The sequence below is a fragment of the Falco biarmicus genome, chromosome 5 (assembly GCF_023638135.1).
Source record: "Falco biarmicus isolate bFalBia1 chromosome 5, bFalBia1.pri, whole genome shotgun sequence".
NCBI lineage: Eukaryota > Metazoa > Chordata > Aves > Falconiformes > Falconidae > Falco > Falco biarmicus.
In genome coordinates, this window is record NC_079292.1 from 25,240,932 (window position 1) to 25,268,408 (window position 27,477).

The following is a 27,477-nucleotide window of genomic DNA, read 5'->3' on the forward strand; positions in this document are numbered from 1 at the left end:
CTGGACAAATGAGTATGAAGGCTGCAAGGATTCCAGGCAGAGCTGCCAGAAGAAACCTGCATATTACACTGGTCAGGGAAAGCAGTTTGATACAGGATTGGATCCATTCAAGCCCCTTTTAAGATCCTGGTTATGTGGTAAACAGCGTTATTTTCTTGCATGAGTGGTGGAGAATCGCCCTAGTCTCTCATGCTTGGTAGGAAATGTATACAGGTATGTTACAACATTTGGTAAGCCAAAGCTTACTGTTCTCTGTGATCACAAGGCTCCCAAGAAATTCATGGCATTATGCCAACACCATTTGGTGTGGCCACCAAATCTGCTCAAAGATCAGCTGTAAGCTTGCTGAGATGGCTAATGCAGATATCAGTATGCTTTTGCCGTACAGATTGCTCAGGAACAATGAGCTCTGCCGACTGTGGGGCTCAGCTATAGAGAAAATATTCTGTCTGTAAACAGGCATAGCAGGCCCAGAGTTTTGCAAAGTATTCCAGTCATACAGACAGTATCTACTGGTGGGGTCTGATGAAGTAAGTGTTGACTGAAGGTCAGGGCTAGCGATGCCTATTGATGACTGGCATTGGTCATCCCATCCCTGCGGGGCCTGAGGAAATGCAGCAGGAAGCAGAACAGGGAACTGGTGCTCTGTAATAGGAGACATCAGCCTAAATTATTCCTATGGATGTGTATATAGGGGGTTTTGAAATAGGGCTTGAAATGAAAAAAAATTAAACACCACCACCCAAATCCAAACATTAAGTAGAAGTGGATAGCATAAGCCTTGGGAGCATGGCTCTGTGCTTTAAAAATCCATAGTAAATCCATAATAAAGTAAACATTTATTCTCATATCTCTATCAAAAGCAAGTGCAAAAGGAGTGTATGGGCTTCACAACATGACTTTTCCACCAAGGTTAAAGCAGCAGTGGAGTACAAGGCTTCAGACCAATTTTTAGCAAGAGGAGCTTAGTCCCAAACCATGATTTGTACCTTCAAAACCAAATTAAACTTTTGCATGTTCCAACTGCTAAATGGAGTTGGTGCTACCAAATCATCTTTGAACCAAGTCTGGAGGCTGAAGGGTAAAAAGTATTGATATTATTCATATTGAATGATAACCATGGACATTACATGGGATTTGTCTTCACTAACTTAGGACAGAGCTATAATTATCTTGAGGGAATTATATTGATATTAGGCTTCTGTTTACCACATAGTGCTGTGGTTTGGGGGAATATTAAGTTACAGAAAGATGAGAGCACTGTGAGGCAAAATAATTTGCAATATCGGAAAAATAATTCTCTCTACCACATTTGATAAAATTCCTGTGACCCAAATGCTGATTAGATCACATTAAAAAGGGAAAGTCTTATTATTGAAGAGTCAAACTGCAGATTCCATAAGGGTTATGCTTCTCCACTGAAATGAAGAGAATTGCAGTCACTTTGCCAGGACAAAGTTTGGCATTGTAGTTTTGCTTCTGAAAAAATAGTTACCTTGCATAGCAGTTCTTGCCCACTCACTCACATGAACACATCTTACAGTTTTTTTCTTAAATGTACTGAATTTTAACAGTAGCAGTTTACTGTTCTTAAAGTCTAAGGATATATTTTAAAAAAATCTCAAGAGGAGAGAGAACATTTTTAATTAACACTGGAAGACTTGGAAAATATAGTCAAGGCTTTGGCCATACACACACCCTTTCAAATCTGCAATAAGGAATAAGGACTCTTAAGAAAGAAAGGTATAAAGTTTTTCTTTAATTGCTTTTATAATACGAAACATTTCAGACTATTACTAGAACTTCTGGTTTATGGTTAAACACAGTGAAACAGGCACCTTAGCATCTCTTGTACATCGCCTTGAATTTCTGTTTTGAATACACATTGGAGTTTGTGTTGAAAGCAAAAACTCTAATAACTAGAAAATAAACCAAAATAATCACAAATTATTATTTCTACAATATTAACTTCTTATACTGAGTGCAAGTGCCTGGTTAAAGAAATTTCTGTTCATCATTCTTTATAATTCAGTGTGATATTGTATTCCATCACCAGCAGCTTAATTTATTTCTTTCACCATCTGTTCTTTTTTTTTCCTTCTTCCATGCCAAAAAATCAATAGCGCTCAATGAGTGAAACGAAGCTATTCTGTAATTCAACTAATCTAGTTTTATGCTGTTGTTATTCAGAATATATTGGCCTGTTTCTTACTTGGGTTTTGTTTAGTTAACTGACCCTTTTGTTTTCTAAACCTGTAAAATTTGAAACAGTAAATACTGTATGTGAGCTGTCAGTGCCAGCACTTTTGTAGCCGTTAGTTTAGGAGACATGAGGCCAATTGGGTTTTAATTATAGGCAATAGCTAAAGCAGAAGAATAATAAATGTGGGTAGCCTTACCCCAGCTCTGTCCAGCTCATCCCTTGTACAGAGCAGGCTGAGCTGCTTGCACAGACACAGACCAGCAGCCAAAGCACTTTCCGTGCCAAGCTGTCTTAATCTAGCGATATCTCAAAGTGTCCTTGTGTGTTCTCTGAACCGCCAAAATAATTACGTAAGTTTTGTGGGCTCCTAGAACTACAACTGTGCTCTCGTTAACACGTTCTGTCCCTGCGGAGATATAAATATATATGAGTTTTCCGAATACAAAGTTTTAGATCAGAGCACTTTGCTGAATATGGGACCGAATGAAAACTCAAATCGGTGATGCAGAAACTCTCTTAAGGGTCTGCAGTAGAGAAATGGTACGGATTACACGTGCTTGTTCATCAAGGTGCTGTCCGTCCATCTGTGATAGGCTTATATAGAGGGCTTCACGCCACATCTTGTGGGGAAATGATGGTCAGTGAGAGAGTTTAGAAACCTCACCTTGTGATCAGTCTTGTGGCCTCAACTGAAATAATGGACATCGGTAATTTAGCCACTCAAGTGCCATGTCCCGCAGATGCTGTAGTATTTAGGCTGGGTTTGACATTAGATTTTTAAGAGCAGATATTCTATAAACTTAACCTTGTTGTTCCTTCTACATCACATGATATCACCGAATTTCTCATCATGGTGTCATTAAGTCCATATTTTCAGCTGGCTAGTTCTAAATGGTATGCAAATGATGGAGTATATGGTCAGCCAAAAAATGCTGTGGCAAAACTCTCATAGTTCTTATCAGATTAGACTCATGCTCTTCTGTATAAGAAATAAAGGATAAAAAAATGCATTTACTATGGAAAATATAGCTAGCTGTACAGAATTCCTTTCCACATGCACTTATAATTTAATACAATTCTTTCTTTCTCCTAAATACTGTTACTGTAATGCCAGGAATTATGTTGGATTTCAGGTTCATATCCCAACTGTACAATTCAGGATATGCTGCAGACCTGTTTATTCAAATAATTTTATTCAGACTGTGGCTAAAATAAACAGAGAAGCAATTTGATGAAACTTGACGCAGGTTTTTCTGAAAGTCTAGTAGACATAATGATTAATATTTCCAGGAAGGCTGATGATTAGACAAAATAATGATATAGAGAAAAGTTGTTGGTTTTTTTTTTTTTTGGGGGGGGGGGGGAAAGAGCTCTTACTGAAAATTACTGGTAACCTAAACCACCTGCAAAAATACAGTATTTGCAATAGAAGCCCTTAAAACAGAAGTGAAAATAATACAATTATTAAATTAAATTGAGAGATAAAATGATGTGATTGATAAGTGGCAATAGTGTGCCTGCTGTTTTTCGTCTCTGATTTCAAACAGAGCACAATATTCATTAAGGATGCATTCAGACAGATGCAATGAAAGGCAAAAAACTAGCAGGAAAAATATATCATGGCTTTATACAGTCATCATTATAAGGTGTAGCTCTTTGTCAGCTACCAATTCATCAGCCCTGAGAGCGCTTGCCTTCTGCACCTAACAACATCCTCATGCTAACAGTGCTGTTTTCTTGTGAAATCTCATTTATCTTCCTACACAGGTCATTAAAGTTTGAACCTGCTTGCTTGAAGTTGTGCCTATGGTTGCCACTTTCTCTGCATCCACCCCCACAGTGTTCTTGTACTCCTGAGATGTCTTTATCTTAACAACAGCAGCAGCAGCAAAAGCACTGGAGTTTTCACTGAAAGAAAACAGGAAATATTTTCTTGTACTTTCATCTCAGCTCCTCATTCTAACAAGTTGCAATAGTTTTCCTTGAACTACAAGATCCCACTTTTAGTGGGACTTCCTAAGTCTTAGAGCGTCTACTCTCAGCTGCGTAACGCATAGCACACATACACTGCCATTACCTTGGATAACTTTGCTTGCTTTGCTAGCTCAGTGATTCTGTTTTAGAGGCCTGTGTGCCATGACAGGAGCCCCTGATTCATCACTGTGCTCGTTACCTTCCTACCTGAAGAAAAACGTTTGCCATGTAGACTGCTGTAGAAGTGGTGGGATACAGCAAAAAAAAAAAGGAGGTTTGAATGTCTATGTGAAAACTCCATTAGCTGTTAAAAAGAGGATATAAATAACTGCATGGGAAACTGGCTATCAGAGATGTCCATATGATCTGAAGCCTTCGGCTTTCTCCTTATAGCTGGTGACAGCGGGAAGGTGTGCCAGTTATTGTAGAATCAGGGAGTAATTTAGGTTGGCAGGGACTTCTGGAGGTCACCTAGTTTAACATGCAGCTCCTGCCCCAAGCAGGGCTGACTAAATCGGGCTGCTCAAGGCTCTGTCCAGGCAACTTCTGACTATCTTTGGGTTGGAAATTCCTCTCTAGATCTCTGTGCTAGTGTTTGACCAGCTTCATGCTAAGAAGTTTGTCCTGATTTCTACTAAGAATTCACTGTCTTGCCTCTTGTCCTGTCACTGGGCACTGCAGGGAGAGTCTGCATTGGCGTTTTCTATAGCCCCCCATCAGGCAGTTGAAGTCAGCAATAATATGTTGCCTTAGGAGGCTACCGGTGTGAGTACTTAGGGACCAGTACTACAACACACTCCAGCAAAAAATAATTGTAAAGATCATAGGACATCAGCTAGTACAAAAATTGCCAGCCCGATTTGTGCCTGGGATAGAATATTTATATATGTTCTGTACCGGTATACTGACTCCTGGCTGATGTACACACTAAATTCCGTGACTTAAAAGCAGACATTTAATTTTAATATAATTTTAGATGACTATTATTTTTAATCAAAATGTAACCGGATTCCTTGTAAAGCTTGAGGTATTTGAAAGTTTTTCTTGTCCTGCTATGTTTTGATACCACCCAGGGTGTATTTTGATTCCATGCTTTTTTCTACTATTGTGTTACTACAATTATTTGGCATATGATTGTTCCAATTGATTGGCTACATATATTCCGCTTCTGGTTTGCATATACTGCGTATATGAGATCCGATTATTCTGGCAGCTTGCTGGGACGGTGTCTGGCTGCTGGGTAACATTACCTCTTCCTACATCCAAATTGCATGGAGTGAAACCAACATTCCTGCAGTTCCTTCATGTTGTCATAGCTCATTTTGACTCCTCTGTGTATACTACGAGTTTTGTTACCAATACGTGAATAGCAGGGTAGACAGTAAGGTTAATCTGACTAGTATATTTTGTTTGTAGCAGCTTAATTCTTACAGTTTTCTCTTTTATTGCACTGGTTAGGTAAAATGAAAATAAATCTTATTAATGGTAGAGATAGGTTTGTTTCTCACTCGGGCTCAGAATTGTGGAGATGCTGAAAGAAGACAGCTGGTGTAGACAGACACTTCAGTAAGTCAAGGAATTGAGGTGGAACATCTGTAGGAGATAGAAGAATATTTGATTTCGACAGACAGCAGTGTCATCTTCTCAGATAAATGACTTAAGAATAATTCAAGAATATTACTATATGTTTTGCACTTTAGAAAACTATGTGGGAGTAATTCAGAGGAATCTGAACAGGCAACTGAGTTTCTGCTCTCCTCCACATGAGTGGTTATTAATTACAGGTTACTGGAATAGGCAAAAATGCATAGCAAAATCTAGCTTCTGTGGCACATATCTTTAAATGTGGTAAAGAAGAGCTCAGGTGTGCCTTATTAGAGCTCTAAAAATATTACATACTCAAAGCATTCCAAGATTTCCTGGGTTTATGAGACCACAGTTGGCACACATCTTGTAGAGTCAGGTTTTATTTCCTTCTGCCTTGTTCATGAACCCAGCTGAGAATGCTCATCTCTCTTGGAACCACAGCACCATTTTGTTTTGGTAAAAGAACTTTTACTTTCTAGCAATTTGGGCTTTATACCATGTATTCATTGAAATACAGCTTGGTTATGTCTATCCTACACAGAATAGCTGAGTCATAAAGCCGGGGCTGTAAGAGCTCGGGCTTTGAGAAGCAGCTGTCTCAAAAAAATTCAGGGCAACTATATGAGAACCAGTCCTTTTTTTTTGCCTAGCACTGTACCTTATCAGATGCTGCAGGTTTGTAAAAAGTTTCCTAGCAGCCAGTTTTCCATTGCAAAGTCATCGCTCATCAGCAGAACTGGCATACATGGAAAACAACAGTAGAAGCATTTATTAACCTTGAATAAATCTGTTTCTTCAAAACTTATCTAACTGTTGCTATGAACCGTGCTTCTTCCCTGCTGCTACAGAATCTATCTGGAGTCTGAACTGTCAAAGGAATTTAAGACTGGTTGAGCCTGCTCTTCCCTGTATACCTCCGTGTGTGGGAGTCGGGAGCGGGTGAGATCACTCAGTGCACAGCAGAGCCCCAACAAAGGCTCCTGGCTTACAGGGTCTGAACTCACACTTGTGGGTCTAATGCACACACCAGAGTAAAACTGCCAGAAACAGCCCCTTCTCAGCTGTTCTTTTGCTAAGTAATACTTCTTTTGCTATCTCTAAGGTAACTGGAATCTTTGTGCTTTTTATCTTTCAACACATCAAATGTATCAGATAATAGTTAGGTTAGAACAATAGGAGATGAGATGCTGTGTCAGCATGTGGGCTGCAAATGGAACAAAAGAGTTTTCTTAAATTCAGTATGTTCTGAAAATACAAAGTTAGTGGCAATGTTCAGCCATGCAGTAACAGCCCATAGAAGGAAAATTACTCTTAACACTGCAGTTCCTTTGTCTTCCTGTATCAACATTCCCTTGTTTCTTGAATACCCATAGCGTATTACGTTAGCACAGTAATTATTTTTTTTTTTTTTCCATTCTGAACTCAGTAAGTGCCTTCACTTCCAGACTATTCTTCTACAAAACAGACTATGAAACCACTAGTTGTGTCTCACCATGTCTTTATGGCTGTGGTGCACATGGCTGTCCAGCAGCTAGAGTGAGACTGAAGTTGAAAAGAGCAGAATTTTTTCATTGTGATGAGATGGTGACTTAATCACCATTAAGGTGGTGTTTACCTGTGCCCCCTTTATCTGGTATTTACCACATTGCCTCATGAAAATTTTTCACAGGGACCTTTCATGTGGTAATGTAATAAAGGCAAACAGCAATAATAACAATATGTGATGTGTGTTCTTTCTACCTGAAGACTAAATTTAGATGAAAGAAATGCAAGACTATTTTGTAGAAAATACCGGTCCAGAGCAACTATTGCCTGTTCATGTTTGCATGATTTGTAAATATTGTTAGTTAAGAAGAGATTGTGTTGAGAATATATGAGCAGATGACAAATGAAAACATGGTTAGTAGATTAATATCTATACAGCTTTATTGCACTATACTTATGCTGTTTGAGAATCTGGCTGAAATTGCATCTAAATTCCTGTATTTGACATATCTGACATGCATATGCTACCATACAGCATTTAATATTTCAGTCCTCTCTCTTTCAATGAAAGCTATAGATACTCATTTGCTCAATAATGCACAAGACATTGAGGTGATGGAACATGTCCAGAGCCAGGCAGGGGGCTGGGGCAGGGGCTGGGGCACAAGGCTGGTGGGGGGCGGCGGGGGGGAGCTTGGGGTGGGTTCAGTCTGGAGAAAAGGAGACCCAGCAGAGACCTCGCTCCCTACAGCTGCCTGGAAGGAGATTTTAGTGAGGTGGGGGTTGGTCTCTTCTCGCAAGTAACAAGCAACAGGACAAGAAGAAACAGCCTCAAGTTGCACCAGGGGAGGTTTAGATAGGATATTAGGAAAAAATTATTTGCTGTAAGGGTTGTCAAGCACTGGAACAGGCTGCCCAGGGATGTGGCTGAGTCACCATCCATGGGAGGTATTGAAAAAACATGCAGATGTAGCGCTTAGGGACATGGTATAGTGGTGGGCTTGGCAGTGCTGGCTTAACAGTTGGACTTGATCCTAAAGGTCTTTGCCAACCTAAATTCTAAGCAGTAGTATTTATGCTCCACGATAGCCCTCAACTGTTCTACAACGATATGTGCCATATCTCCTTTTGCCCATTTGGTTGCTTTCTGCTGTTGTTTACAGTAAGGGAAGTCTTACCCTCAGAAATATCTCAGGAAATATCAGCTTTAAAAGAGATTAATGAGTTTTGTGGTTTATTGGTTTTACTATCAGGAGGAACATGCCTGTGATGCCCTGTTATTTTTTTGTTAGATCCTGATTTATCAAAGCTAAATCAGTACACTTAACCGGAAAAAAAATGTGCGATCGGAAGGAATTAATTCAACTTCCTGCTCAAATCAAGACTATATTTAGAATTAGGTCAGGGGGTTTTGTGTCTGATTCAGTCAAGTTTTAAAGACATCTAAAGAGAAAGACTTCATAACCTCTCTGGTTATTGCACCAGTTAAACATGTTACCTCTTGTCCTTTCATCATGCACCTGTGGCAAGAGTCTGGTTCTCTCTTCTTTATAAGCCCCCAACAGGTAATTGAGGACACCAATTAGATGACCCCTTAGCCATTTCTTTTTTTCACAAACATTACTTGCTCAGGCACACTAAGTTCCAGCCTTGTGATGCTGTGTTAGCCTAAAATGGCACTCAGCTCTGAGGTTCCCTGTGGGTCAGGTCAGCACAGCTTCAGGATGTTTTGCTTCACATCATGGAGATAGTCCACAATTAGGATAGTACAAAGGAGCTTTAGAACATTTATTTCCATTTTCAAACACTGCACTGCCCAAATAAATGACTGAGAATGAGATTCAGGTCCTATTGTGTGTGAGTATAGACTGTATAGAGTGTGGTTAGATCTCTGCATGAAGGATAAAGCACAGTGTAATTAGTATTACTAGGTGTGAAAATAATATTTACTAAATTGGCGTCTAATGCACCATGACAATAAATTATGCTTACCTTCTCTCACACAAAATGCTCATCTTCATATTTACACTCCATGGGTAGTGGGGTAGTGCAGATAAACGTTTCAATGAATCAAACTTTGGAGGGGAAGGATTGGACATAATTAGAGTATTAACATTAGATTGCAATTTCTGGCATAGTTAAATGTTGGTTTATTTAAATATAGCCACCAAATTATAATGGTCTCTAATGCATGGGAATGAATTGCACTCTTGTTATGTTCAGTGAATACTTAGCTATATCCTTTATGTAAACATCCTACTCACAGTAATCCAGTAAGGACATAAGGTAGAGTCTGTTTATTTTAAGAGGTAAACCACTCAGGATTATACAGGAATTAGGGTGTGCATGCAGATATGGAGGTTTCCGATGTGAGAAAACTACAGGTTGTCCATTTCACTTCGCTTTTACTCCAGAGTAAATTGTGGAGTATGTTCCCCTAATCATGAAACAGCCTATATTCCTGATTTGCAGAAACATTTTAGTGTATATAACCTAAATCAGGAGTTAAATACCGTTGACTTCAGTAGGAGATGAGTGTGTGCTAGGTTTTAAGATAGAAGAAGTCGTACACTTCTTCACAGTAAATGCCTTATTATTTGAACACTAATTGAATATGCCTGGGACTTCTGTGGTAAGTCAGTGGGTTTAGCTTCTCATAACCTATAACACTTAGGACTGACAGTTTACATGTTGAGCATCCTGCTTCTTTCTATTTGGAATTTTTTGGCCAACACAATCACTTGTGGATGTGAATCTGTGGCATGAATCCTGGACTACCACTACCAGTGGGTGCAAATTCCAGAGAGGAAGCCTTGCTCTCCTCACACGACTGGAAGATCCAGCAGCCCATTTTGTATTGGACCTGCAGCAGTCCCATGCCAGCTTTGATTACCCAGTTTTTGTCTGTTATTTCTAAGGGACTTATGCTTCCCTTGATGCACAGGATGGGGCTGGGCAAAGCAGCAAGGTGAGATCAGAGGTGCTGGTTGTGTATGACACCACTGCTTCATTTATTGCAGACTCTAGCATCTGTGTGATGAGTAAGGCGGGAGACAAAAAGGTTAAGGTACTTGATTCCTCTCCTGAATATCTGAACTGTTTATTATCTTGCTGCTCTATCATTCCTGTGTGCTAGATGGTCGCTGACTGAGAGTCCATAGTTTTTCTGGATATCTATCTACCTTGTCTGTGGATGCACAGGCATATTTCTGCACTTAAGAGTGTGGGATTCTGGTTTGAAATCATGTACCTCATCATGCTCAGTGTTCTTAAAGATCAGGGCTTGTAGAGTCAAATTGAATGCCTATTATTTTAGGCCACTTTTTTTTTCTTTATCCCTATGTCTACGTAAGTTAGGAATTGTAATGACTTCTATTCCATTGAATCATGTTTCTGACTCAGATTTTTGCTATAGGAAAGATGAAAAGCAATTTATTAATTCTCTTGTCCAGACCAGCATTTGAAGACTGTACTGTCATTAGGGCAAATACTGAAAAAGCTCAAAAAAAGAGATAAATGTGATATTCCATCCATTCTGCACACTGAACAATGTCAGGATAAAATACAAAAAAACCCCAATGTGTTAATCTATCATGACAGTTAATTAATAAACTACAGTTAAAATACTGCAATCCAGTTTGATGTTGATATCTCTTTTGCAGAATTAAATGGCATTTGATTAACTTAATTTAGGTTCTTAATCTTCGGCAGACTTGATCTCTTTGTGGAGATCTCAGGGGCACATTGCAACTTCCATTGACCTAGAGAACACTTACTTTAGGCAAGCTGCTTCATAGCAGAACTAAAACTTAGGTCCAGATCAGATATCCAGGGTAGGTGTAGTGCACACCATCCATTATTTTGGCATTATTCTTAAACAGGGTTCTCAAATAGCAATGGAGACTGTAGGACGTGCATATAACATGTGTGAACCAACACCAAATCCCACTTCTCAAAAAACACTCTCAACTCACATGAGTTAGACTAAGGCAAAATAGAAAACTCCTGCTGCTTATATTTTCCCTACAGAGATCATTGCAAAGCATGGTGGATTGAACATTTAATCACAAGATAAGAAATGTATTTGGAGCACTGTGCATAAGAGTGTTACCTAGTGACATCCATTGGGACCCTGTTTTTTAGCTTAAAGTGCATACTTTTAAAAAAATGTTTCTGAGGTTATAAGGGTAAATGTTTTGGAGGAAGTTCCTGAAAACAGAGGTCCTGTAGGAATCATACCCTTAATCCATTGGCTTGATTCAGTTTTCAGCACAATCAGTAAAATCCCACTGCCTTTGCTTGGCTTTGGATTAGACCTCAAGGGTCATGAACTAGTTGAACTAAGCAGTGGAGCAGATGCAAGCTTCCTCTACGTGTGGACCTCTCTACCAGATTTCTGTTCAAACTTGTTAGCATCTGAATCTCAGGAGTGCTCTCTGGAATATACATCTGCAGAAACCAACATATACAGCAAATGTGTAAATTATTGTCTTAAATCTCAAAGCTTATACTTCTAAAAGGGGCAACAATAACTATGCTTTTAGGGAAATGGGTACTGCATTCATATATGCCTCCAAGCTTGAAGGGCTCCTCTTTTGTGGGGTGTTTATGCACTCATTCAACTGTACGTACTATAGTTTAATTAAGCAATATGCCACTTAAACTGCAGTCAGTCACTATGGTCAGGGTACTTTTCCTCTGACCACTGTGGAGAGCTGGCTGTTCTGACTTCATTTGTTCAAATTAATGTGTTAATTCCCTGCAAGGGGGTAAGGAGTATGTCACAGCTTGAGGCAGGACCTCTGCACACGAACCCTTTTAGTTCATAGCAGGGTTCAGGCATGCAAATGTTGACATTTTGAAATTGTTTCCCCAGTAGGTCAAATTAGTATTGGTGGCTACAAAAAGAAAACACAACTACCCTGATGCCTTTCATAATTAGACTGGCTAGAAATAAACCCAAATGTTTGCCATTGTATTAGAAGCCATGTCAGCTGCTGCTGGGATTACATTTGCCTAAGGAGAAAATAAACCAAAACAAAATATTTGATCTTGAATATTTATTCAACAATACAGGAAACAGAAATGGTTAAAATAACTTTTGAAAACTTTGGACAAGTTTAACTTTCAAAAAAAGCACTGCATTGGTTGTGCACTGGTAATGCTCCATGGAGGCTCAGGATTCACTGATTTCAAGACTGTGAGATTCCCATTCTTGAAGATTATCCAATATGTGTCAATAGGAAACCTCTTCATCATCAGGCCAAGGAGTCATTTCCCCAGCTATTTTAGAAGCATGAATGTAATCTGCAAGAGAATGTCAAGATGCTGCTTTGTAATGTCTTTCTCAAGTATTACTTAGTCTTCAAAGATTAGAAACATGTAGAAACTTTATTGTGATGTTAGTTTATTCCAGATTTAACCAAAATCCTGCTAGATTTAGATTTAGAGACACACTTAGTACACTTCACTTTAAGACTTTAAGTTATAGCCACATCTGATGTAAATTAATTTGTGTTAACTAAAAGCAATAGAGCTATACTAATTTCTATCAGCTGAAATCTGGCCCTTTAGAACTGATTTGGAACCACCCAGTATTACTTTAATTTGGAAACAGTGAATCAGTGTCCTGTTCAATTTTAGGTGAATTGCAACTTAAAAAATATTATTTTCAGGTTTTTTTAGTGGGATTTTTTGGTTGTTGGTGTCCGTCCCCGTCCCCCCCCCCCCCCCCAAATCTCTGGAGTATACCATTAACCACAGTGTGTTAGTGTGTGACCATCAAGGAAAAATGTGAGTTCTCCTTTAACTTTCACCGGGGGTTTTGTGTGAATGTTCCTCATCTGTCAACAGTGACTCATGGTGTCTTGGATCAATGTGGGCATTTGGAAGCCTGTGCGGCAGTTGACATACATATACACTTGAATATTGCACCCAAAGGAGCGTTCTCTTGGAGGGAAATTAGCAGAGTAACCAGCGGAGCTGCTGAAAATGAATAATATCATTGGGTCTGGAAGGGTAAGTGGAAAGTGCCCTGCCTTTTCCCCCAAAACATTCCAATTTTTAAAGTGTCCTTTACATAAACCAAACTTACACTGAGGCTACACAACCAGTGTAAGCAATTCATTAAACTCATTGTGCAGGCGTGGCAATTTGGTGCCAATGGGGAATGTTTCCTGAATTCAGGTGAAAAATGGTCCTGTGTTAAATGTAGAATGTGAAAGAATGAATTAAATTAAAGTTTGAAGTACACTTTGCAGAAATTGTTACGTTTTCATAATTCTCATTTTACATAAGAAAGAAAAGGTGGCAAATCCTGCTTGCCATTTAGGTGTGCCTGGGCCGTTTCATTAATACCTTCAGTCTCCAGGTCATCCTCTAAAGGCTTCTGTTCTGGCAGGGACCAGGAGTAAATCATATAAGTGTGATCTCTGATCTCTGTCTTGGTAAGAAAAGCGCCGTTTTTGTGGCTTGAGCAAAAAATTATATACTGATTCTCATTGATATTCCACTGGAGCCTCAGAAACATCAGAAACATAAAAAAATAATTATTCCTTTTCCCTGATGCAAAATTCCACTGAACTTTATTCCTGATGCTAACACTGAGGATAATGATGCTATTGTGTTAATGCAATGAATAAACTATCATTTATTTAGACTGATTGAATAGCTAGGATCAGTGGTGTGGACTACACCTCCTTTGTGCTAGTACAAAGAGAGAGGAAAAGAATGAGAAAAAAACCCCAACCAAACAAACAGCTGGGAACAGATGAGTTTTTAGCATGGTAGGCAGTCGCACCACCTTCCCTCCCCCTCCCAGTTAATTTCATTAAACAAAATATTGCTTAGTTTTGTTACTTTTGGAACAGTATTTTCACTTTTTTGGTTGAGATTTGTGTGCATGTCACTTCCCTCTTGCTGACAGTTGCTGCAGAAGGTGGGAAGAGACGTGGCTGGGCACGCTGCGGCTGGTGGCACGCACCAAGAGCCTGCTGCGAGGTGGTTCAGGTGGGACTGGCCAAGTGTGCTCAGGGTGAAAACATCCTACAGCTACTTTCAACTACCTTTGAATCGCCTTCTTGAGGCTGCTCTAAATAGACCCTGATGTGCCAGGTGGTTTGTTGTTCAAACAAATTCTATCATATTTGCATTGACATGTTGTTAAGCAAATGAACTTGTGCTCTGAGGTCAAGCACCACACAGTTGTACCCAAATCTTGCTGTGCATTAAGGGCAGCCAGGTGGCAGGTGCTGCCTGAGCTCTGATCATCCACTCACTTTCCCTCTTCCATCACTGGAAATTGCTGATGGGTCTTTCTGGTGTTCACTTAAAAGATCAGATATGGACTAGTTATTTCAAAACAAAAGATATTTAGAAGCAATTATAGGTTGAAATGCTGTTGCAGAAGATGGATTCAATCAGTGTGAAAATGGTGCTATTTGCAAATACTTCCAGTCACCCAGAGAGGCCCAAAAGGCTTGGAAGAAGGGAGGGTGGGTCAGGGAGGAGGCCCCGCTGGCAGCCACTGAGCGTGGTCCAGGTGAGAAGGGAATAGCAGTGCTTGTTTTGCTGAATCACATCTCATGTCTTGCACCTCCACTTTTCTTCTGAAGACTCAAGTCACGGCTGCATTTGTATCCATGAGTGACTAGGAGGGGAATATGCTGTCTGCAACCACAGCCAAAGCAAACACATCATATGGGGTTTCCATAACAGGGATTCTGCATAGTAGGAGAAGACAGCAGGGTTAGGTCAATCAGATAGTGATAGTTCCCTCTGAGACTCCTAAAATTTGAATGTCAGGAACTTGGTGAGCTAGAAGCTGGGTCCCTGAATTTCATAGGCTTTTAAGGATTTTTCTTCCTCTTATCACTTTGCCCCTTGAAACTGTAAACAGCTTTACCATCTACAGAAGCCCTTGACAAGAACTTCCACAGCTTAACGCTGTGTTGTGTGAAATGAATTAAGACATTGTGGGGAAGATTTTAAGACTAGTTAAAGCACTTCACCCTGTAATTTTTTTTGTTGTTATCAGAATTACAGTTCAAAGTTTGCACGCATGCCATGAAATTTTAGGTAGAAATGCGCTCCTCCCCACCCCTTTGGAGTATGGCCAAAGTTCAGGAAATTAATGTAAAAATTGTATTTAGGGCTTATTTTCCATTTTGAATCTAGCAGTTAATTAGAAATTTCTTGTTCCACATTTGAGTGTATAATAATTACAAAAACATTGAAAGTAGACCTAGTTTGGTTTGTGTAACCTGAAAGAAATGTAAAACTGACTCATAGAGCAGCTTTAAGCATGAGAAAATTCACTCTGAGTTGAAAAAATGGTGTTGGGGGCTTTGCTGCTGTTTGATTTTTAGTGATGTTTATGACATTTGGATGGAACGGAAGAACTGGAAATTCCTTTTTGATGTACAGAACCTAACCTAACCACAGCTTCTAACTGGAAACATTTGATAAATAATAGTAACTAGTTTGAAGTAATAGTTAATCTAATGGGTGCTAAATATTCCATACATTGTGCAAACACAGCAATCATATTCTTTTATCCATGGTGTAACTCCATTGATTTCTCACTAGGGTAAATTAAGAGCAAAATTGAGCATCACCACTCTTTTGGCACTGAATTCTGTGCAAGGTGGATCGAAGTGGTCCCTCCTTTATTTTGCTGCAATTAAAGTGCATTAGCAGAGCTGTGTGTATCTGTTTAACTGCAGTCAGTGCTTTCAGCCCCTTGCTGAAATTAATCGAAACTCTACCCTCATGGATTAGAGTAAACAAGAACTACCAGAAGAGCGAAGGATGTAAGGCCAAGCGTGAATTTTACTCCTCTGTTCTATTAATGTGAAAAGACAATTCCTCAAAGTGCTGGATATGTGATCAAAGTTAAGGGTGGATCCCACTCTGCAAAACCAAATTTTAACATAGGGAGAGTTGATAGCTACGTCTGCAATTGAATATATGAGGTCACTGATTTGTAGCCATGTCAGAAAACCTGGATACGGTCCACCTAAGCCAGCTGCTAAATAAAATATAATGATTTACCTACAAGCAGAACTACCCCAAAGTCTATTTGTATCTTAAATTGCTTGATAATAATAGTAATTTAAAAAATACATCAAAGAAAGACTTGTTTGCTTTCAGACCGAATCTACCTATGGTGGATTTTCCCCCTACGTCACAGTATTTTAAGCTGTGGAGAGACATGCTCGCTTGCAGCTTCTTACACCAGTGAAAGAGCTGACACCCCCACGCAATGAAGGCTGCCCCACTGCAAGCTACCCTCAGTCTCACACCACCTCAGATATGGCATCTAAATCCTTCATGGACCTACCCCATAAGACTCACTCAGAGCCAATGGTATCTTGGTTGTCAAGTACCAAAGTCATGCTTGAAAATGAAACCACCAGGGTTTTTGAAAAATTTCCCTGAAATCCCTAACAAACCTAGCACTTTGTATTTACTAATCCTTTTAAATGAGCTCACTTGGTTTTGAAGTACACTGGCTTGGTATCTGAAACCAAAATTTGTTTAAGAGTTAGAAAATGCTGTAATACCCTTTGCCCTGAAAAAGGAACATACTTGCAGGAGGAAGGATTTTATTATCACAGCTGCGACTCCAGTACATGTATTGACAGTGTTGTTACTTTTGATTCCTAATTGTCCATGGTACGTGAATCATAAAGACACTGACTGGATTTTGGACTTTCAGGTTCAATTCTTAGGAACTTAGAATAAAGGACAGTGTTGTTAAGAGATGAATGAGAAGAAAAAAAAATATAACTGACCTCATTAGGCCAACTTTTCAGAAAGGAATTTTTTAAAACATTACGGTATTTGAAGTCGTTTGTTGCCTAACAGTCCCCAAACATCTTGACAGGTTTTGACATTACCCAGACTTTTATTTTCACCTGAGATGTTTGGCTTTTTTTCAGAAATAATGGTTCTTTGGAAGATTACTTTTAAAATAATTTTTAAAATCCTAAAACTTCTCAAATTATACTTGTGCAAAAACCAGCATGTGGGCATTTTGTCTTTGCATTGAGGATATCTGGCTTTCGGTAATTGTCATGATTATGACCATAGGCATATCCCCTGAGCTAACTTCAAAGTAGCTTCCCTGTTTAGCCTGATGTCATTTAGCCCAGTCATTTAACATGCAGGGTCATCAAGGCACAATTAGATGAGGAGCAAAAGCAATTAATCTTTGCTGACCTCCTAGCCAGTGGTAGGCTCTACAAGTGCTTAAGTAGCATTCAAGGCAGCTCAGGTGTGTCTACACTGCAGCATGGTCAACGTTTTGAGCAAGTAGCTGTACCTATAGAGCAACAGTTCCTTTCCTGCTTTGCTTTTGTTTGAGGAGAAAACGTTCATGAATGGAAAATCTGTATCTTGCTTTTCTGGGGAACAGCCAGTGAGCAAAAGCTGTGCTCTATGCTGTGCTTGGACCCAACGGTTCCATGCAGAGGGCCATGCAGAGGGTGGGATATGACAGTCTTCCCACCTCATTCCTGCTTGGCCAAATGAATTACATTTGTGCCCTGGGAAAACAATTATCTGTGCTGTTAGTAATTGGAAAGGTGTTCATGCCTCTGTGATGATATTTAATGAGGCAAGGATGGTACTGGTTATAGATAAGGTAATCTTTGAAGTGACAGCTAGCCACAATTTCACTTTCTTGATAACCAGTACCGGTTCTGCTTGTTGAAGATTAACTTTCCAGTACTATCATACAAACAGCTAAGAACTGATGAACTGCTAACTAAATCTGGTATCTGAGTTACTTAATGAATGGGATTTAGCTGGCTGTTTACCTGCGCTAGCTCAGATGCTGCAATTTAGTGTCACACAGCGCCACACTGAGCTAAGCAGGCTCTCCAAGGACATATTACCCAAGGGTAATATACAGTATTACCAAAGGTAATATATATATAATTACAGAATATACCCAAGGATAGCTTACAGTGTTTCTGCTATTTGAATTAGCATGTTTAGAAAACATCCTCATTAGCTCAGTCTTTTGCCCTATTATTTTGCCACATTTTAGAAAACCTTGAGAGTTATAGATGTTGTCCTTAAAAACTGGGGGATCATTGTACGAAGCATTGCTTCTGTTATTTCTCCTGAGCACTTTATACCAGAACAAATGGGAAGAAGCAAAGACGTTACCTACTCAAATATTAAGCCAGATAAATTTCCCCTTAGATAACTGCTTAGTAAAACCAAATCCTGGTCTCTTTTCACCATCATCTATTTCTACCCAATTCATCACACACACACAAATGCTGTGGGTAATAGTTATTGTCTGTGATTTTGTAACAATGTTATGCTTATATATCTGTGAAGTTTGCAGTTAAATATGTGCTATAACCTTTCTTACAAAGCTAAATTCATATGAGATGTTACAATAATTTTAAAAATATATGAAAACAAGCTTACATGCCTTTCTTTATCACAGAGGTTAATATTTCTCATGTTTTATAAGAAAACAACTGAGCAATAGGGATAATCTGGATTCACTTTGGGAGACAAAAAGGACAAGTAATGCAAATAATGAAGGGAAAACAGGTTGGCTCTTAAAATCTAAATGTTTTATGTCTTTGAAATATCATGTGACCCCTTCAATTATTGAAATCAAGAACACTTTAAGGGCTGTCATGTAGCTAAATAGCGCTGACATTAATGAGCTAAAATCTTCTCTCAGTTTTACAGTATAAAAAACATATGCATCAGTATTTTGAAGTCAAAGGAGTCCATGCTTATGCCGGTGCAACTGAAACAAAACATTGGTGCAACATTCCTCTGTCCAAGTATCTGGTTTTAATCAAACTATACACACAGACCTCAAGTTTTCTTTGCTGCAGTGGAAGGTAGGCAGGAGTGTTTCATTTAAAATGCTTGGTTTACATCATGAGTGCACTAAGAACTGTATATCTTGTCCTAGCTACTTCTAATTGATAAATTGTAATGAAAACATAGTTCCCTGAACTGTGTTTCAGAACTACATGTTCTCTCAGAAACAAAAGTATTGCAGGGAAAAAAAAAAAAAGTTACTGTTTTTTTCTCCTTCCAGTAGAGTTCAGTGAAACCTGGTGATTGGCAACTGTTATGATAAGGTAGATGAAGAAGATGAAAGCTAGGGCTGATTGAACAGCTGTGAGAGGCTCTGTTCCAATTGTATTTTGATTACTGATAAGATAACCCTCCCTTTTCTCCCAGTGATTTATCTCATTCAAATTACAATAACACTGAATTGCCATCAACAACAAATGCTGTGTAGTTTCAAGTTTATCTGGCTCATAATGTAGCAAAAACCCAAAGGTGCTGATTACAAAAGTTTTGTTGTTACATTTGTAAAAATAGATAAACCACTTATTGCACTATGTGATCTCATAGACTTTATAAACCTACTTTTTGTTTCATTTCAGATAAAACTATCACTTTCTGATATTCCAAAGCAGTGTAATTCTAAAATTATGTGAAAGCAGAAGTTTTTGATAATTTTTTCTGTGTCTTTTTTCCTTCTGCTCCTAATATAAAATCAAGAGCTAATTGCTAAAAATAATTTGGAATATTGGAACAGTTTAGATATTACTAAAAGACTGATAGCCTGACCAGTTAAAGTAAAAGATGTAATAAACAAAAGTTTCTACAATTATTTTTTTATTACTATTTTTATTTTTTTCTCAGACAAAATATTAAACAGTGGATACATTCGCTCTCCTTTGTTTTAAATCATTACTCTGTAGAAGTTTGTTCTGACTTAGCTGACATAGACTGTCATCATGATTCTTAGATTTTTTTCCTAGAGTGAGTGGCTATACCATTCTCCTTAGTGAGGGCTAGAGCCTAAAGTCCCAGTGATGGCTGATGTGTAGATGAAATAAAGTAATTGAGGTATAAAGCAGTCAAACTCTGAACAGGAGAGAAAAGAAGTTATGCTTCAGGCCATTGGCCATGTTACTAAATATTAGACTTGGGATGGGGTCAAGCTCACCTGATTTGAGACATCCGACAAGCACCCATCTGAGTTAGTTCCTGTCAACTTTTATAATGTATGGAAATACCCCAAGGAAATATCCCACTGCGTGCGCGGCAGCCATTGTCTCTTCCAGACGGGGAACGGACTCACAAGAGATCTGGTGCCTTTTCCTTGCTTACATCCCTGGTCTTGCCAATCTCTGCTGGCTAATGCCTTGCAGGAAGCTGCCACGATTTCCTGCTGGTCTCTGCCTTTTCCTTAACTGTTTCACAGGGATATGACTTCACCATCTACAGTCAGAGCAATAACATGGGGAAGCTACAGGAGAGGTTGGAAGTGAAAAAACAACCACTTCTTTCCTTGCATGGTAAAATTAGTATCTCAGAATCCAGCAAATAATCACTCAGAGTGTAATGACTAGTTTATGCCCAGGATTATTTAGACAGATATACATGCTAATATACAGAACAGGCACAATATGTGTCTGTGTTAGCAATGAATGCATGTGTGAACATGCGGCACCTGATACTCTGCAGCCAAAGTAAAAGCCTGGCGAGAGAAGAAGGAAATGTTCTAGCATGACGTTGTGGGAGGCATGGCTCACAATTCAGCAAAATCCTTGTTTGATGGCATAATACACACTGACTCATCTTTTATCTACTGCTTGGAGATACACAGTGAGATCTTATCGTTGCTGGCAAAGGAATGAAGGTCGAGAATTTTGTGCAACCAGCAACCCACTCATTTGATTCCATGGCATGTTGTGACGAGCAGGACTGCCTGCATAATCCAGACACAATGTGGAGTCACCGGCAATAGGACAGGGCCAGAGCTGAATCCTACTGAGGAAACTGGGAGACATTCCCTCTGATTCTTCTAGAAGTTGATATGACCCCTTTGATCTTTATCAATGAAAATAATCTTGGCTGGCATGTTATTGTGACGCCTACAAGGGGAACACAGGCCAAAGCTCAAAAATTTTCTAACTTGTTACACGGACAGACTCCCTCTTGCTAAAATGATGGTTGGCCTGGTGGTAGATTAGTAAAAAATAAGATGGTTTTCTTTTGTTATGTTCTCCTCTTGACAAACTCTGCTGAAGGAACACAGACATAAAACAAGGTTTACAGTGGAATACCAATCATGGATAAAGCAAACCTCAGGATCTGCCTGACTGTATTCATCTTAGCTATAGCTGTGGTTTTCTGGCTTATTCTTTAATGAAAGAAAAAGTAATAAAAATAAACCAAATCTACATTCCTTGTACATGCATATCTCCATGGATTGCACTGCAGGAATTTGGCCCTCTGTGTGTATACATACTATTAAATTGCAATTCCATTAGCAATTTAAATAACCATGTATTAAAAGGAAGGCAAAAGCTAGGGACTGGTTTTCTTCTGTAGATTTGCCAGCAGTCTGGCAAAGTGAGTGTTCTTACACAAGTCAGACTGGATCAACAGTTAACAAAAGCAAGACCATGCAGACTCTACAGGAAGGCACATCGGAACTTGGACACTGGCAGAGAGAGTAAGACAGAGCAAGCAAGTCAGGACTGTCAGTTAAAGGTACTTGAAGTTAGTAGGAGATTCTGTCCCACAAGCCTTGGAAACTCAACCTCCAGCTGGCTTCAGTGGTCCTCACAAGTGAAAATTCATTATAATATGGTGGTTTTTTCAAACCGTTAGCTTTGGTCACCTGCAACACTTAATAAATGTGGGAAGCAAGCACTGATAACGAAAGCAATGCAGTCTTTATTACCTCCAAAATATCACCACCCACTCTAAATCTACCTCATACAGCATTTTATAGACAATATTACAGCCATAATGTGCAGTGGTTAGCTTTATAGGGTTCACTCATCCCTGTTCAAAACAAGAGGCATGACTGCATCCGAGGAGGTGTCAAAAGGAACTAAGAAAATGCTCTCTGAGCAATTATGGAAGGAACGGTACTCGGCTGCAAGAACTGGTGGAGTAATATTACCATCTTTGCAATAAAAAATACCTGAAGAAAGCACAGAGGAAGTCAAAAAAGGACTTCCAAGTACAGGTAACCATTACCTGTATGCATAGCTCATGGATATGCCAACCTTTAATACAAAAACAACAAATGGAAAAGGATTAGGGTACGTGGCGTAGACAGTATTAATTTCAGTGACTTATTGAAGGCATTCATCACTTTCCTCTTATCATTGCAATGCAATCTTTGTTGTAAATCTTGGCTTATTTTAGCACTGACCAGCCGTGTGCCTTGCCAGCATGACTGATTGACGGCTAAGAGAACTGATGGATGACAGTACCCTGTCACTGCCATTTCTGTCATTCTCTCAGCAACAGCCACTGGCTGGATACTGAAAAGGCACAGGATGGTAAACACTTTGAAACTAATGATATGAGGAAGTAGAATACTTAATTGGTATTGATTGCGCAAATGCCACTGCTTTGCTCTTCAACAGTCCTTCCCCAAATGTCACATAAAGGAATATGTGTAAATTAGAATAAACAGCAGAGGAACTACAGAGATTATTTAGATTTTCACCTCTTAGTTGTGATGTAGCTCAATCCTAACTAAATTAGTAGTGAATGAGAATTATCAGCACCCAAATTACATTTTTCTCCTCAACCTATATTCTCAACCTGATTCCTGAGAGGGAGAAACCTGATTTCACATAGTTTGAACTACACTGCTTGGAATGTGCTTAGGCCTAATCTTTGGGGCAGTGGGCCATGGGAATCTGGTCGTCTCCTGCAGAAGTCAATAACGGGACAATATGACAGACAGTGCATTAAAACCCAGGAGAAATGTCCTAACCTTAGAGAAGGCAATGAGATTTAGCTTTTAGTTTGACTTTAATTTGCATATTCACAAAAAAACTCACCAGTGTTACCTTTAACATTGTTGCATGCTCTGAAGAGTCACATAAAATTAAAAGGGGGGGAAAAAAAAAATATATATATAACCCTGCACAGCTACACCTGGTCCTTTTATGTTATACTGTGGAGACATATGAACAGAGGAGATGATGATGTAATTTATTCCTGGCTGTAATAAACCTTAGGCTCCATAGTTATGATCTGGCATTTTTCATGAATATTAGAAAGAAAACATCAATCACCATCTGTAGATGTGAATATTTAGAACTCTGCATTAGCAAAATCATATCAGGGTTGTTTTAAACCAAGCAGGTGTGTGCCTAACCAATCTTATTTTCATTTATATCAGTTTTAAATTAGTGTTACATTGACTTCAGCAAACACTTGTCTTTACACTGCAGTCACAAAGGGCAGAATCATACCTATGTGACTCCAAACCAAGAAAGATGAAATAATTACAAAGGCTTTTGACAGCTATATTATAAGAAAAATGATCAGATACAGATGACAGCAAAGCATTTCTAGCAAGAGAGTTCTAAGACAAGTTAAGCAATCAATCATCTGCATCACTCACTATTTAGTGAGTCGACATTCAACATCTGAATCAGTCATTACAATGTAAAGAGAATTAGTAAAGTCTCTAACAAAATGCAAATAAGTGAACTGGAGGACAATACAGTCAAATTCTAGAACTTGGCAGGAAGCCAGAAGAATTATTTTGACAAGACTGCTTGGGGTGATTTGATTTCTTCTTGTTACATTAAAAAAAAATAAATAAATTGAAAACTTTAGTCTTGAGCAGTACGAGATTAAAAAAGTATTCTGTAATACAAATGGGAAAACATAGAATCAGGAACAATATATAGTGCATACTCTTGACACTTTGCTGTCCTGCTACGCAAACTCTTTTTGGTGCCAGTGAGAGTTTTTCCAAATAAGCTCAAAGAACGCTGGGGCAAAACTAGCCTGAACTATATGCAACTCTTCGTGTTATCTTTGTCTTCCTTGAATTTGTTGCCTAGTATTTTTTAACCATTTTATACCAGCGGGCTTCAAAATCCACCTGGTATAAGCAAATGTGAAAAATAGGTTTAACAACTGTGGGACTACCAATCTGCAGGCACTGAAAGTCTGTAGAATCATAAGTACCACTATTATATAGGTCCAAAAAAGCCCCAGCTAACATCTTCTTTGTCCTGGTTAAAATAAAAGAAGGGGAAAAAAAGAAGGAAAATTATTTTAATAAGAAAATGAAGCAGAAGCTTCTGTTTTAACAGCAATTTCACCCTGATTTTTATCAGCATGGGCATTCTATCTTACACAGTCTCATTAACTGGAGTAATGGTGGAAAATGGAAGTGATCTTACTGAAAACCAAAGTCCTAGCAGGTAGCTGCGCTGTCAGGCAAAGCCTAGACATCTAAGCATTTGGCAGCTATTTTGAGAGGAGCCACACGTCCCCTTGGCTTGCGTGTATGGCCCAGCTAACACAGTCCTTAGATGCCTGAAGGGCTGTCCATGCCTTCTAGCTATCAGCCCTTGGATCCCGATGTACTTGCTCCCTTTCTCATCTGTCCTCAGGGGTGCGGTGTGAGGAGCTGCACTGGCATCGAAGGAACTGCTCTTGCTCTTAAAACTGCATGTTCGCCTCCGTACATCACAAGGTCGAGGCCTGAACTGTGTCGGATTTGTCATCACGGGAAAAGTTCCTTATTGATGACTGTCTAGTGCAGACATGCCTTGAAATGATAGAGGTGGTTTGGCTTTGGTCCCGATAAGAATGTAGATAAACAGGCATAAAGAAAAAGTGCTTTCACAAAAAATTATACTAATATGGTCTGTATTATCTTATTGGAAAAAAAAAATATTTTTAAGCAGTTTAGGGGAAGATGCATGTGCCTTTGTTAATGTTTGTGATTAGCTAAGAGGATTCTACGGATTCATGTTCTTAAAAAAAATCCTGTCCTTGAAGAGTGCAACGGCTCTGTGTGAAGTTTGAGAACTAGAAGATTATTCTTGAGTTTAAACAGAAGCAAAATTACCTTCTCTAGTTTTAGTCTTGTGGTGGATAAATACACAATTTCAAGCAAAGAAACAACACTCTGTCTGTGTCAGTAAGTTGGGAGGATAATATGTGTAAGTATAGATTGTACATGTTGTTTTATCTCATCAACCAGTCGTTCTTATACCCTTTCTCATAACTTACAGATCTGCATTGAATAGTGTTGTAAGCTGGAAGTAGGCGATTTTGTGTTCAGATGTGCTTTTTATCAGCTGGTCTTCCTCAGGTTTATTCTTGTAAATCTCGCTGAACAAAACTGAACTTTGTCCAACAGTTGATGAGTTACATGGATAGAATTTTACCACCTAAAACCTCATAGAGGCTTTTAATTGATTTCACTGACATTTTGACCTTTGTGTAGAGCTGAATCTCACAAGCAGTTTGGGTCTGGGAACTTCAAATAAAAAACATTCGTGGGCCCAGGTCCATAATGCTTTTGCTGGTTTCTGCTCCGTAAGTACAATTTCCTAACATGAAATCTATAAAAGTCAAAATATCAGCCTGTCTTCTATTTGATCATATTGACAATGACAGTACTACCTTTATCTTACAGAAATGTTGGAATCCAACAATATAATCAATTTCAATGGACTAGCTAATAGCTCCAGTTACCATACCTTCCTCTTGGATGAAGAACGCGGTCGGCTGTACGTTGGAGCAAAGGATCACATATTTTCTTTCAACCTGGTTAACATCAAGGAATATCAAAAGGTACTTTCATTCATGTTTTGTGCAATGTAAACATAGACTTTTAATGTTGCAGAATTGTTATTACTCAGACTATGCCAAGCACAGGTAGTTTGTGAATTATGTAGTAAGTGTTTGGATGTCAGGAATACTGTTACAGTGAAAGCATTTGCTGACTGAAATTTATAATAAGCGTATAACCTATGACAGTACAATCTACAATACTTTTTTCAGACTATGAAAAAGTAAATGATGAGTGAATAATCCATCTATTTTCCAAACAAGACATAATTTCATGTTTACTGCTAACACCCCCAAACTATTATGACAGTTTACACAAAAAGGCCTTATTACTCTGTATTTGTTTACAGATTTAAAAAAAAGCTGTTTGAGAGTCCGAGAGTTTATTTCTGTCCTTCAGCCCAGCACTTGCAGGCACTTTGCTTCTGCTGCTTTCAAACCAGAATAGATTTACTATTAATAAAAGAGTACTAAGTCCATAAAATCTTGCCATTCTTGGTGGAGAGTATAATTTTCCAGTAAATATTGGCAACGAATTAAAAGCTGACAATCACTAAAGTGATGTTCTTTTGTTGGAGTCTAAATTAAAAAAAATAATAATTTTTCATTTATTTTAATAAGAGAAAATGCTAAGAAGGTAAACGATGGGATGGATGTTTTATTTGTTATATTAAGTTTTTTGATGGCACATTTTAAAATACAGAGAGTACCCTTTTATGAGAGATATATTGCTTCAATACCCAGGGATTTATTTTTTTTCTTGGTGTTCCTGACCTTTTGCCCATTTGACTATTAACTTCCTAAGATGATAGCAATAAATACCTTGTGTTTTCTGTTCAGAGGGAAGACAGGCTATTCATTTGTATTCTCTAAGGAAAAAAGGATAAAAGGAAAACTGGGTATTTTCTTTTCTATTCTCTTTAGAGCAGCTATAAAGGAAACTAGCTATTTATTTGAATTCTCTGAGGGATTGATAGCTTAATGTGCAAAACATCTGGAATAATTAGAGGAAAGAAGGTGTTTCCATTGCAGAAAACAGCTCTGTAGAATGGGAGGAATTGTATCTTACATACTTACATATTCAGATACCTTTAGAAGGCTATTTGAAATTATGTACAAATATTGCTATATTAAATAAAGAATTGTTGGTAACATGGAACTGAATGTTGGCAACAGACGTGAAGAGCAGACTTACAATTTCAACTTAAAAATATAGATAAAAAGGCTTAAAGAATTTAGGTATCTGCTTATTAAAGGCAGGAGAACCACAGAAGAAACTCTGATCAAAATTACAGCACAGCCAGTGCTGCACTTCAGCTCCAGCTTCACCAGTTGTTACTTCCACCGTGTAAAAAAGAGCAAAGATTTCTGTCTAAATGCTGATAGCAACATATGACTGCGAAGGAGCACAACTCCAAAAGCCAAACTTCCCAGTCTATTAGAAGCGGTTCAATTTAGCTGACTTTTGAAACAAATTAGAGGGAAATATTGTGCTGTGAGAATAAGGAAAAAGAACACCTAGCCTTTCGTTTTATGGATTAGAACACTGCTTTGAATAGTATAGGAATCTTTGCTCAAAAGTTGAACTGAACTTG

General features: G+C 38.7%; 1 protein-coding gene across 1 annotated transcript in view; it reads left to right on the forward strand.

Annotated features, from left to right (window-relative positions):
- The window catches only part of SEMA3A (semaphorin 3A), a 170,140-nt gene that overhangs the window by 23,172 nt on the left and 119,491 nt on the right, over positions 1 to 27,477 (forward strand). Inside the window, exon 2 of the mRNA XM_056341639.1 lies at positions 25,728 to 25,885. Coding sequence (XP_056197614.1) covers positions 25,728 to 25,885 — 158 coding nt within the window. The remainder of the gene's footprint in view (positions 1 to 25,727; positions 25,886 to 27,477) is intronic.